Raw genomic sequence first — 13392 nt, forward strand, 5'->3', positions numbered from 1 at the left:
CCAGCTGCCTCATCCCGCAGACAAACGTGCATCGCTGCGCATACGCGAGTGACACGTGGTAACTCGGAAAAGAGGGGGGAAAAAAAAAAAAGAAAAAGCACCCTGAAAAGGGTAAATCGCTTCCTTTCTTTCCTGGCTCCCCCTCCCCTCCTCCCCCCGGCTGTCTTAAGATCCTCGGTAGCAGTGACAACAGCAGCATCTGGTGGCAGTGGTCAGTACCTTGGGTGCTCCTCTCGGGTGTCCCACGCGCAGCTCTCACAGCACAGCTCCTGCTTCCTTCCAGCCCCACGGTGCCACTCTGCGCACACAAGGGCTGCTCGTGTGGATCGATCACTTGCTAATCCGGGCCTAAACCCAGAGATTCGGGGCAGCGAGAAGCTCCAGCGCAGGGCTGCACGGCCAGGCACTGGGGCTGGGGGTGCTGGGGGTGGCACGGCCCCACACCGTGGGCCTGGAGAACCGGGGCACCGCTAAACCGCGTCCACACCTCCGAACTTCGTGGCGAACTGGAGCTCCTAAAGGCAGTGGGATTGGGGTGGATGCAGCTCCCATGGGCACTCCCGGACCGTCGGTGTCGGCACTCGGTCGCCCATATCCCGGCTCCCATGGGGTCGGCTCTCGAGAGCGTTTTAAGAGCATCATTTGTGTTTTAGGAACAGCGGCAGTGATAAGAGAACCGTTTGAAACCAGTACGTGAATGCAAGAGAAATCTATTTGTTTCCTTTCGGGAGAACCGGGCGTCTCAAAATAAATGAGGGCTATTAGGTTTACTACAACTTTACAAATTGAGACAAATAACCCAAACGCCAGAGAACGGTTAAATACACGCACCGACACACAGAGCTGAATTCCCCGCAGCCGGGATCCGCTCAGCTTTCCTTCTGCCGCTCCTGAAGAGTTTGGCCCCGAAGTGCCTCAGCGGCGGGACGAACCGCTGCCATCCCACAGCGGCGGCCCCGCTGCAGTTTTGCCCCTTTTTGAAACTTTCCCAGCGCAAACATCGGGCTTTGCCCCCACAGGTGCCCCTCCGCAGGGCTCTGCGCTCCAGCACCGCGATCCCGCACGGATGCGATACGCGGAGAACTCTTTATCCCCGCGCTCCGACTGCCTCCGCCTTCCCCTCCGGCTCCTCTCGGCCGTTCCTTACGGCTCCCGCAGCACCCTCAAATATCCCCGCACCGCGAATCCCTCTATCCGCTATGAACGGGGATGGCGGGTCGGGAGCCGACAGCGATGCACGCACCGAGCGCGGTGCGGGGCGGGGGGAGCCCGGGGGTTGGGGGGCAGCGCCGGACCCCCCGCACCCATCCCCGCATCCAGAAGCAGCTCCGCTTCCGCACCGCCCGGCAAACGAAGGGTACGAAACAAGGCGACAAAGTGCCAACCAACAACGGCAACAAATAAAAAAGCGCACGTAAACCGCTCCGGGCGAAACACTCCCGGAGGAAAAACAAGAAAACAAACCGACAGCTCCGAACGCGGCCGAACCGAGCGCTCCACGCAGCCCCGGGCGCTCCCTCCGCCCGCCCGCAGCGCTCCGGGTGGCGGCCGCGGGCCGATGCGTGGCGGTGCGGGGCGATGTGGGCGGCTCCGTCGCCCACTTTTCCGATCCCTTCCCGCCGCCGCCGGCACTTTTCCTCCCACCCGGAGAGAAGTTGCGGGACGACCCAAGCCCGGGGTTGGGGGGATGTTGGGGAAGGGGGGGGGTGGGGGGGTCGGCCCGCTCCTCGCCCCCTTACCTTGTTGCAGTGATAATAATCCAGCGGCCCCAAGCAGGGGGGGTCAGCGCCGGGCAGAGAGCCCACGGCGGTGGGGGCGGAGGGGTAAAACCGAACGTCCATGCCGGGGCTGCGGGCGGCGGCAGGCGGGGGCTCCAGCGGGCATGGACCCGGCTGCGGCGGCGGCGGTGCCTCTGGCGCGGGGGGCGGGGAGAGGGCGGGCGGCGGCGGCGGCGGGGGGGCGGGCGGCGGCCCCCGGCCCGCCCCGCTCCGCACCGCCCCGCAACGGGGCCGCTTTGTTCGCGGCGGGGCCCCGGGGAGCGGGGTGCGGGAGCGGAAGGTTCGGGGCTGCCGCACGCGGGAAGGGTCGGGGCAGCGGATCCCCTCTCGCCGGCGGTGCTGCGGGGTTTGCCCTCCTCCCGGCCGGGCGTCCCGCAGCCCGCGCCTCGCATCGTCCCGCCTCCTGTTCCCGTGCCTCCCGTCCCGCCGGTCCGCTCGGAAATGGCCCCAAAGCCGACAGCTCGCTCTCGCCGGCTCTGAACTCTCGGCGTGCCCTCCCACCACCCTGAGCCTCTGACATCAGCCCCGCTTCGTTCCCCCACCGGCCCCGCGCTGCCCATCCCGCACCTCGGCGGACCCCGCTGCCGGACGAACGTCGCCCCTTCGCGCTGACGGCCCTCCATCCCACCGCCGCTCCGTGGGGCGGGCAGCCCAGGGCTGTACAGCGCTCTGCGGCGCGGTGCCGTTCCCGGAGACCATAATAAGCCTCCCGTGTGAGCCCACGCGGATAGGACTGAGCCGAAAGTGTCGCTTTTCTGGCGGTCCGCTGCTGGAAATTGCCTTTTTATTTTCTCCATTTCTTTCTTTCTTTCTTTCTTTCTTTAAACACCGTGGCTATGAGACACGGTTACAACTCACACCCTGCACAACTCCGGGCAGCCCCGCTCTGCAGCTGAAGCACCGAGCTCAGCAAATGCACGGCTCTTCCACAGCCCCTCGGCTTCACAGCCTTGGCCAAACCCTGCCGAGCTGAGGAGGTTTCGAGGGAACGTCAGCTCCAGGAAATCCGTGCTTGTGTAAAAATCGTGGCTCCCGTTTAAATGAAAACCAAGCGTTGAGCCCTCCATTGATTTGAGCAGAAAGATCGATTTGGGCACAAAAACGACTTCCTGTTCACTATGATTTTTTCAAACCTTTTGGAGCACTGAGCCTGGCAGGGAGCTGCTCCCAGGCCTGCCAGCCAGAGGTGTGATGGGGACATTCGAGTGTGTGTATCACAGCTTGCTGATCCGCATTCAGCTGCCCCCTGCTTTCACACGCCCTGGAGGGGCTCCTTCTCCCCCACCTCTCAGCAAACACTGCACAGACATCCCAAATTCTGGGCCCCATTGTTTCTGTAAAGCCCCCCCAAATGCAGCGACTGCATATTGCAAAGTGCAGACAGTTAAAACTGAGTGAGAGTTGTTGAAATAAAGGAACAAAGTGTATTTTATGCTGCATTATTCTAGCTTGTTTATCCACAAAATTCAGTAGTTAGTAAGCAGCCTTTGAGTCATTAGTATGAATTAGCAAGGTTTTACTGTATTATTATCTTTATTAATTATCATAATCATTAAATTTCATATTTTGTAAAGACACTGCTAGCAGCATTCCAGTTAAGACTGAAATGGTGTTTTTTTTTTCACTTGAAGTGGGATTAATTCTGTTGACTCCTGTAACAACTAAAGTGTTTTGTCACTGAATGCTCAGCACTGCTTCTCTTGCAGTCCCATTCCAACCACCTCGAGGCACACTGGTTCCAAATGCTGCTCCTTCATTGGTTTGAACTGCTTTCCTTTCTGTGCTGATGTGGGACCTGTGCTATAGAACCTGTCCCCTCAGGGACCAACAGTGCAGAGCTTCCTCCTGTGGGGAGGAGGAGGAGGACGTGCTGTGTGTGCTCCTGCCCTGGGCTGTATCCCAGCAGATCACTGCTGATGCTCTGCTTGGGCAGCCCCTACCTGCAGCCTCGGCTCACCTGCAGCAGGGGAAGCACTGTGGAGCTGAGTCCCATCCCCATGGGATGGGCACCTACAGTGCCCATGGGGATATCTGTGGCCAGGGCTCGAGGTGTGCCTCTGGGTGGCTCAGCTTGGGTGCTGTCCTGCACAGGGAGAGCTGGGTGCCCTCTGGGATGGGACACGGGGGACAGAGCCATTGCAGCCTCAAACAGGACCAGAAAATGAGCAAAGCCTTCAACGTTGGGCCAAGCCAAAGGGCAGGAGTGGAGGGCTGAAGAGCAAACAGAGCTGGGCTCGTTGTTCACAGCACAACAAAGCCTGATATTAGAGCATGGCCATGAACAGGCACTGTTCTCTTCGTTCTCCTTGCGGCTGACTGCTCACCAGGCCCAGGAGGTCGGGACTTGCTTTGGCTGGGCTGCTGAACCAGGAGCTGCACACATGGCAGTTCTGATTTCATGCCTAACGTTAGCGCTGGGACAGAAAGAGCAGGGTGATTACCTCAGCAATCCCATTTAAGCTGCACTGACTCCTCACAAAGCAGAGAAAACTCTACAGTGAGTATTTCTAAATATGAAGCTAAACCTGAACAATCTGAATTTCAAAGGTTTGGAAGCTGGGAAAGGACTGAAGTGATCAGTTTCGCTCTTTGTTTCAGAGCCGTCCTCCAGCGCCCATCCCTCTTTTGAACACTATGTTTTAATTCGTGACATGCCAGCAAAAAATGCCTGCTGAAATCATTTTTAAAGTAATTGAGCACTCTGCAGTTTCGTTATTGTCAAATACTGGTATCCATTTTCCAAGGTGTTATGCAATGGTATGTTGGCATTTTAGTCCCACCCCCAGTTTACGTCTGAGAGCGATTTAATTCAGAGCTGCGCTCTGCGTTTCTGCAGGGAAGTGTTTGGATTCAGCAGTTCCATTGGCCATAAAAGTGCTGAACAAATGGATAAAACCGGCTGCCAACGAACACAATGCAAATGTGTACATTAAAATGCAGCGAAAGTGGATTAATTAAATCCACATTGCATCTGGATTCGCGCGTAATGCAGAGCAGAATTCAACGCGAGAGCTTCCCTTTGCTTTGAGCTGGGTTTGGTTGGAGGTTGTTGGCTGGTTGGTGCTCGCTCAGCCACGCGGGTCAGGCTCAGTGCCACCCCCAGGTGAGCTGCATGTGACCCACAGCTCCAGGGTACAAATCTAGCATTGCACATCATTTAAAACTGAATGTAGAATCGCAGCTCTGCTAACAAAGCAGATGGTATTAGGCCTTCTTTCTGGCATTGGCTTTTGGTACCTGTCCAAAAAATCTTCTTGACATCCTTTAAACGCAGCTATTTAACCACCTGTCACTTTGCTTTAGATGCCCATTGAATTTCTGACAGGAAAAACATTATTTTGTCTGCGCGTTATTTCATGCCACAAGAAACGCAGCACATGTACAGCAAAGTTTACTCATTGTGTGAAGATCTATTTTAAAAAAGAGGAGAGTTGTTACACGCTACTGAGGCAATTACTCCGTAATTAATGTCATTGATGGGATAAAACACTGCAGAAGCCCAAACAGAACCAAACAAAACTCTCTCACATGTGGCAGAGAAGAGCTGAGGGTGCTCACGCATCCACTCGCATTGCTCTGCTGCCTGAGTGGCACCATGTGTGCTGCTGTCACACACAGCCTGGCAGATGCTCGGCACTCAGACCCCATCCTTAGGGGCAGCAGCAGCAGCACAAGGTGTGGATGGGAGGGATGGGAGCTGGGAAGGCACCAGGCTGAGCTGCGACCACAAGTTTAGGAGCTGGGATGGGTAAGGAGACACTTCATGCAGCAGGAGGATGCTGCATGGTTTGTCAGCAGCCCTGTACTTGTGGAGACCGAGGTGTTACTTCTGCTGACACTTTTGAGGGGAACCCTTCTGCAACAGCTCTTCCACTTCCCTCCTTCAGCTCTACTACTTCAGCCCCCACCCAAAGACACCCTGATCTTCCCAAAGGCTTCTGATGGGTGACCATCAGAGCCCTCCTCATGTTGTGGGGCAGTGCCTTAGAAGCAATGCACCCGTCAGATGCAGCCTTGCTTGGAGAGTCCTGAGCACAGATCTCACGTCTGTCCCAGTGCTGTGTGACCATCTGGGGACTCGGTGTCCTTGTCCCATTCTGTTTGTCCTCCTCCCCAGCAGTGCTACGTGGGAGGAGATGGTGCAAATGGCCAGAGATGCTTGTGGAGACGGGCAGGGAGATAACATGGGTACAAAGGTGAGTTATAGTGTGGCCATGTGATATGGCTCCATCTCTGCATGGGGATGTGGCACCGGAGCCACTGTGGGGCTTCGAGCTGCCCCTGCCCAGCTCCCACCTCAGCACGCTGAGCATCGACTCGCCACGTTTATAATTCCTCCAGAAAAAAATGTAAGCTTTCCTCAGGCAAACTGTAAGCAAAGGCATGAACTGCATCCAGGAGTGTAAATACAGGCACTGTGGTGCACAGATGGACTTCACAGATTTTACCCAAAGGAGAAGAGGAGCTGGCAGGAGCCCCAGGGCAGCCTAGGAGTCGGGGAGGTGATGCCCTGTCCCTGTGTGCTGTGAAAGCATTCAGAGCAATCAGTGATCATTCAAACCTGTGTGCCAGAGGAAATGAATCCCGGGTGCCCACCCAGCACTGGCAGGAGCACCACCCAGAGATGAATTTGGTTTCATAGCTCTAATACTGTGCAACAGCTGAGAAGAAGCATTGCTTTCGATTTCAAGGATGTCACAGACTGTGACCAGCTTTAACAGTTTCTTCAGTGTTCTTCCTCCCAAAGCAAAGGAGTCATTTCTTATTACTGCACTTTGAACAAATGTCTCAGGCTCTGAAAGTGATGCAATTGAATCATCTCGCTGGTTCATTGTGGGGGGTGAAGCCCACACTCCCCTCCTCTGCCCAGAAAATTAATCTTTTTGAGAGCATCTCTGACTCTAAATGCAGCAGAGTGATTTTTTGTTTTATACATCATCTCCCGAGCTTGGAACAGTTGGTTTGTTTCTCCAAACTTATTCAACATTTTGGCAGTGGGAGGGAGCTCCTGCATTCACCCTCAGCCCATGGCGAAGATAGCACCAGGCCTTCAGAAACCAAGTCCTACAAATGATTTTCCTTGTAATCACACCCATGGCCACACTCATGGACACCTCCTGTCTGACAGCTCCAAACTTTAGGAATCAGAGCTAAAATACCTCCCAGCTTACACTTGCTGTATACATTATATTACATTTGTCCAATTGCAGAAAGTGAGCTTTGTAGAAACGAGTGTTAATGGTGGCTGGTGTGTGCTATGAGCTGAACCAGACCAGTGATGGATTTTCACTGCAATGGCAGAACTGGAAGCTCCAGCAGTGCCAGGCAGGGTAGGTGTGGGGGATTATCATGGGTTAACCCCAAAGCATCCTCTGTCTGCACAGAACTCTCAGCTAGGTTTCAGGTTACTCACTGCCCTCCATATCTTCACATAATTACATCAGTCAGGAAACAGAGACCCCCTTTCAACTTGAAAACTGAAAATGCCTCATTTTGAAAGTGCTTAAATGAGATATCATGACTATTTCCAAGCTGCTCCTCTACCTCCCTTTCTCTTGAAGAACCCACTGGCACAGTTAACACAGCTCACAAGTCTCTTAACCCTCTGGGCTTTCTGGGAAATGCAGTTTTCCCCAGTAACCTCCTTTCCCCCCCTCCCACTGTCCAAGGATGAGCTGCTCCAGCTGCAGAGCTCAGTTCTCATTCCCACACCTCCTGGTGAGACCTCCAGACCTCTAACTACACTCCTTCCTCTCCAGGCTCTGCCCAGTTCTTCCTCCCCTCCCCACTGTCCCTGTCCTGATGCCCTTTCTGCCCTAACTGCCCCCCTGTGCCCCTTCTTCCTGCCTCTCTCTTTGCACACCTGGCCTTGAGCTTCCTCTGGGCCAGCATTTCTCCATGGCTATAGAAGGCCATTTGCTGTTCTCCCCCCATATAATAAATCAGACCTGGAACTTTGATAAAAGGAATACATGTCACCAGAGTTGGCAACCTTCCCTTTTCTTCCTTTCCTAGATTTCTGCAGGAAACTTGTGCAGCGTGGATGCTGAGGAGCTCCTTCCACACTAGGCTTTTGCTTTAGCTCTTCGTCAGCTCCATCCCAGCTTCTGCCATTTTACCTCTATTTCTCTGTGAAAAACCAGAAACTCTGTCCCCAAGTAAGGCAAGAAAGATGCCATCAGTGTGGACCAAGCTGGCTGAGCTGTATCAACAGTCCTTCTGTCTACAGCTCATTTTCTGACTGCTCTAGGAGAGCTTGCTCTGAGGCAGCATAGAAGAGGACTTCTGAGCTATGGATGATGAACACCAGACCCGTGGACAGAAGTCAGGTTGAGGTTTCAGTGAGCACTGGCTCCCATTCAGCATGCATGTGTGCTCACTGACACAGACATGCCCCCAGACTTGGTCCCCACTGGGGGTGTGAAGCTTCCAATTGCTCCTCTTCCAGCTGCTGATGGATGGTGCATGTCAGTGCAACAGGGAAAGGAGGGCTCCTGTTGGGAGGGATAAAGGGAGTCAGTCCCACACTGCCCAACAACATCACACCAGGCAGGGGGTGCAGTGCAGGCTCTTTATCACAAGGAGAAGTGCTCTGGAGTTGCAGCATCCAGAGGAAGCAAGGTTTTGCCACATAGGATGCTTTTAATAAAATGCCATTTAGAAGCAGTGCTGGAGGCATAATGGCTTGTGGTTGGTCGATGATGGCTTTGTTGTTGGTTTGGTTTGTTTGTTCGTTTTCTTTTGTTGCTGCTGTTTTTATAATTACATAAAACAGTTTGTGCAAGCTAGATGCAAATTAAAGAAACATTCCCATTGCAACCTGTGGGCACTGCCCTGGCCCCCAGGCTCGGGGCTGGATGAACCCCAGGGCTGTCACACTGCTCCTGGCCTGAGCCCCACGATGCAGAGCAGAGCCCACATCACCCAGAAACGGGTGCTTTTCCCCCAGTTTCAGGAGGAGTCCTGAGATCTCACACAAAGCCCCGCCAGCTGACTGGCAACTAAAGAAAACATTGATGTAATACAGAGAGCAACGAGGAACCCAAACTTAGCACAGTGATCATTCTGGCTGTGTTTTCGCTTTCAGCAGCTCTGCTCTGCACTCTGCTCTGGTGTTGGTTGCATTCACAGGGGCCACGCAGTGTGTGCAGGGAGCACATTCTTCCCCTGTGCTAAGAATACTTCCCCACAACACATGAACCAGCAGACCTCTGCAGAGTGAAGCCCACTCACACAGTGCAACAGCTCTGCTTGTTCTTTTTGCCCCATTACGCCGAAAAGGAGCCCCAAAAGTCACTTAAGGATGCCTGGCTTGGTCACAGAGCTGTGATGAGTGAGTGCAGTGGGAGCTGGAAGGCATAAAGAGAAACCTGCTCCATCCACTGAAATTGCAGTAACAAAACTGCTTCATCCAGCCTGTTTCTAACATGAGTTTCTTCAAGCAGCTCCTTTCAGCAGAAGGGTTCTTACACTCGTGGGCCTTTGTGCTGTGAAGTGCTTAGCTGCAACGCTGCCGAGCTTGGCTGTGGGCACTGACCACTCAATGCAAGTTAAAGGCTAGCAAACAGCACCCAGCAAACTCAGTCTGCTTAAATCCTTTCTTTTAATTTAGTATACACACAGATGTTAGTGGTGGTTATTTTATATATATATATATTTGTGTTTTGGGTTTTTTTTAATTTATTTTAAATGTTTTCCCTCCCAGATCTTAACTAGGAGCTAAAATGAGCTGACAAAACATTTCAGGTAATGACATGAGACCCACGTGAGTCTCTTCCCTGACTGATCAGGCAGGGCTCCCATTCTGGCTAATGGGGACTATCCTGCTCCAAGCACCCATATCAGCATCAGACTTTTGAGATGCTGAAGACATGATGAGAGGAGGACGTGAGAATGATGGGGAAAAAAAAAGATGTGTACAACATTTAAATACTAGATTTTATCTGGATTTTTTCTTTTTCTGGTCACTTCTGCCCTTCTTTCAGCTGAATGCAAGTTTCTGTGATGGTGGTGTGGAAGTGCCACCCAAATAACTGGGGAAGATTCCACAGCAGGGGGGATCAGGGGCAAGAAATGCAATGACTGCAAGGCTATTGGAGAACTGGAAAACACAGAGCTGTGTAATGCATCATCAGAGCTATGAGCTACTCCTACAGGGAGAAAAACTAATAGGGCAGCTAAATACAGCTGGATTTTGGCTGCAAGGAGAAATTCCTGAGGGAGTTCTGATACAGACCTCCCAAGTCAAGAGCAGTGTGGAGAAAGATGCTCAGGAACAACCATTTATTATCTCTTGTAATGGAAAAGCCACTGGGACCTGAATGAAATTATCCATAAGAAAGTAGTTGTCCGTCTCATAGGAAATTAAATTGAGGAGCTCATTGCCATAGGGTGCCGTGGGAGCAAACATACAGGTGGGTTTAGAAGAGATAAGTCCTTGAAAGCAATCAGTAGTGATGAGCTGAATATCGAGCTTCAGCAGATCCCCCCGTTCATATTTTCCTAAATCTGAGGTAATTGCCCAGGTTGGGGTCACTCAGCACAGCCTTTGTCTCTTCTCCACTTTCCTCTTCTCCACTGCAATGGGGTGACGGGTGATGTGGGTGTTTGGGAAACAGTTATGGCCCTAAAGTGGTGGATCCAGTAGGATGAACACGGCTGCTATGGGCCCTGGGCACAGAAAGCAAATGAGAAATGAGGCCATCAACTTGAGCCAACTCCAGGAAGCACACGGCCCTGCACCGGAGTATTGATTGCATTTGTTTGTCTCAGAGTATGAACAGCATCTTAGAAGCCTCCAACCAAGATCATTCATTGACTGGCCACTTCAGCATTACGTTGGAATTGCTGGCATTGGCTCGGCTCAAGGCGTGAGTTCTTTGCTCAGAGCTGCACAGTGCATGCTCTGCTTTAATCCTGGCGTGCCATCCCAGCTGAGAGCTGTTTGCCACACAGTGCAGTGCTTTGGGAGCTCAGGCAAGACAAGGACTCCCAATACAGAGCCATTACCTGAGCTACAGACGGTTCCTCACTACTGAAACAAAAGAGAAAACAAAAATCTGACATCTAAATCACACCTCTGATATTGAGAGCAGTTGGGTGTCACGCACAACCTCTAAGCTGCGGAATAAACAGACAGCAAAACACACACAGAACTGAGGATCCAAGACGAGACTTAAGCTGGGCATGTGGAGTCGTAGGAATCTTTAGATTTGCATATACAATATTGAGATCATGAGAATGTCACATTTAAATGCAAAACTCACGTGTCTCATGAATAAATCATGAACGGTGGCAAGGCTGATTTATTCTACCCCCCCCCCCCCCCATCCCTTTGCAATTGTCATCTCCCCCTCCCCACCCCCGAGCTGATGTGCAGAGCAGGCTATTCCCCCTTCCCCAGGAAACACGCTGATAGATGAGACTTGATAAGGAGCTGAAAGCTCGTCCAAAACAGAAACATGTGCATGCGCTTCTTGTTTACACTTGGCGAGGAAGTAAAGACGCATCATTTCCTCTCTCTCTCTTTTTTTTTCCCTTCTTCTTTCTCAAGAGATACCTTAATACCATGGCAACAGCCTTCAGCCCTTTTCTTGTATGACACAACCAGATTTGAAAAAGGTTAGCAGTGTGTTGTAATCAAATCCAGGCAGGTCAATCATGTAAAGAGATGACTTCCCATGCTCCGTGGGATAATGAATGAGCAGATCACAGAGGTCTCCCTTGCTTCCTTCCTCTCCTTCTCCCCTCACCACCCAAAGCACGGGGTATTAGCATTTCTCTCTGGTGACTGAAATGGAAGTGAACAATTTCCAAAGGTTGCTGGAAAACAGAGCACTGATGAGACAGATGCAACACCCAGCAAGGTGTCCAACATGGACATGTTCCTCGCTGCACCAGAACGAATAGGGAGGTCCTATGTACAAAACATAACCCAACCTTGTGCAAAACAAAACCCAACATGGCCATGCTGTGAAACACACCATCTCACAAACTAAGCAGGGCTCTGCTTCCTCGTGCTACCTGAGTATCATTTCCAGGCTTAAGATATCACTGCCAATTTCACGCTTTGAAAACAGCAATTCAGATCTCATTAACGTCGGACGTTTAGGGTTCATTCAAATATGGGAATGGATATTCTGACAATTTGTTTGAGAAAAGAGAGCTTTGGGATGAAGTTTGATCAGAACAGGGGACGTGCTATCTTGATCAGGAAGAACACTGGAACACTGGAACACAGGGCATGGCAGCCCCTCATGTGCATCTCTTCCCATATCTCCTGCTGAAGCAGCTCCATGTGGCAGATATAAAGCCTTCATTGACTTGGAAACTCGGACCTTAATTTTCCATAGCCAAGGCTGGGTGTCTTGATCATTGATATTCAGCCCCCATTGGTGCAGGTGCAGCTCTACTGAATGTGGCTTGATGGAAGTGACTTCATGATCAGAGCCACAAATAAAGCAGCAACAAGGCATGATCCCATAGAAATGATCCCAGTGTTGTCACTGGACAAGTGACAGTGGTTTGGGCAGAATTCTGCTGCCTCCTGAACACGACCAAGGAGGACTTCACTTGTCCTCCTTCAAGGCCAGGTTGGATGGGGCCCTGGGCAGCCTGGTCTGGCATTAAATGTGGAGATTGGTGGCCCTGCCTGTGGCAGGGGGGTTGGAGATTCATGATCCTTGAGGTCCCTTCCAACCTGGCCCACTCTGTGTGATTCTGCTCCTTGTGGCTGTTTTCTCTACTGAGCACCACATAAGCAGTCCAGTGGCACTGGGTTTGTCCACTGGCTGTTTGCAGACATTAATTCCAGATTAATGTCCAGCAGGTAATGGAGAGAGGAAGAAGGGAACCCCTGGGAGATCCCAGAACCTCCAATTCTAGAATTAACCTTCCCAGTGTATTCAATATTTCGTGTTAATCAATGCAGGTTCTGCATGCACAACTCATGGCTGCGTGCTGGGGCTGCATGCTGTCACAGATGCTATTTTTTCACCTTAAAAAAGGATTGAAATGGCCACAGTGTAAATGGGCAGCACCTTTCTCCATCTGAGTAACGTTAAAATATATATGTTAAACCACATCTCAGTTTTGCTCACACACTTTTCTATGATTTCAACTCAACGACCTCCAGCTGCAGATGCTGACCAAGCAAAACCTCCCCAGCGCGTTCCCACCCCAATTGCACTGGGTCAGTTCACTGCATTGGACCCGAGAGGTCCGTCCAACCCCCTGGACAAATCTTTCCAGGTAATACAAACATGCTGTGATGGGAATTGCACTGAAAGGCTGCTGAATTTGCAGAGTTAAGTGCTCAAGACCACTTGTGCATCCTCATTCGATCTTGCTGTGAACACAGCTATGAGAAATCTGAATGCTAGCTGGTAAAGCAGGCAGAGCTTTAAAGCAGTGGTGAGACACGCTGTTGGTGTGGTGAGTTGGAACCTTCAACCTAAGCTCACCTGCAGCTTTCTCATCTACTGGAAATTTTCAAGGCCTGGTTTTGATTTAATTTAAATCACAAAGATATTAACTTCCATAGAAAGACAATACCTAAAAGGAGGAAATTCAGAGTGAAGGAGCCTTGGAAAAGCACGTGACACTACTTCAGGAC

The 13392-nt window shown here is 51.7% G+C and overlaps 1 protein-coding gene across 2 annotated transcripts in view; it reads right to left on the minus strand.

The window, feature by feature from the left end:
• Positions 1-1903, minus strand: part of TOX2 (TOX high mobility group box family member 2) — a 113008-nt gene extending 111105 nt beyond the window's left edge. For both annotated transcript variants that reach the window (XM_048963543.1, XM_048963544.1), the window contains exon 1: positions 1740-1903. In XM_048963543.1, the coding sequence (XP_048819500.1) occupies positions 1740-1841 (102 nt within the window). In that variant the 5' untranslated portion in view covers positions 1842-1903. The remainder of the gene's footprint in view (positions 1-1739) is intronic.
• Positions 1904-13392: the final 11489 nt, after the last annotated feature.

Source organism: Lagopus muta, chromosome 16, assembly GCF_023343835.1.
Source record: "Lagopus muta isolate bLagMut1 chromosome 16, bLagMut1 primary, whole genome shotgun sequence".
NCBI classification, from domain to species: domain Eukaryota; kingdom Metazoa; phylum Chordata; class Aves; order Galliformes; family Phasianidae; genus Lagopus; species Lagopus muta.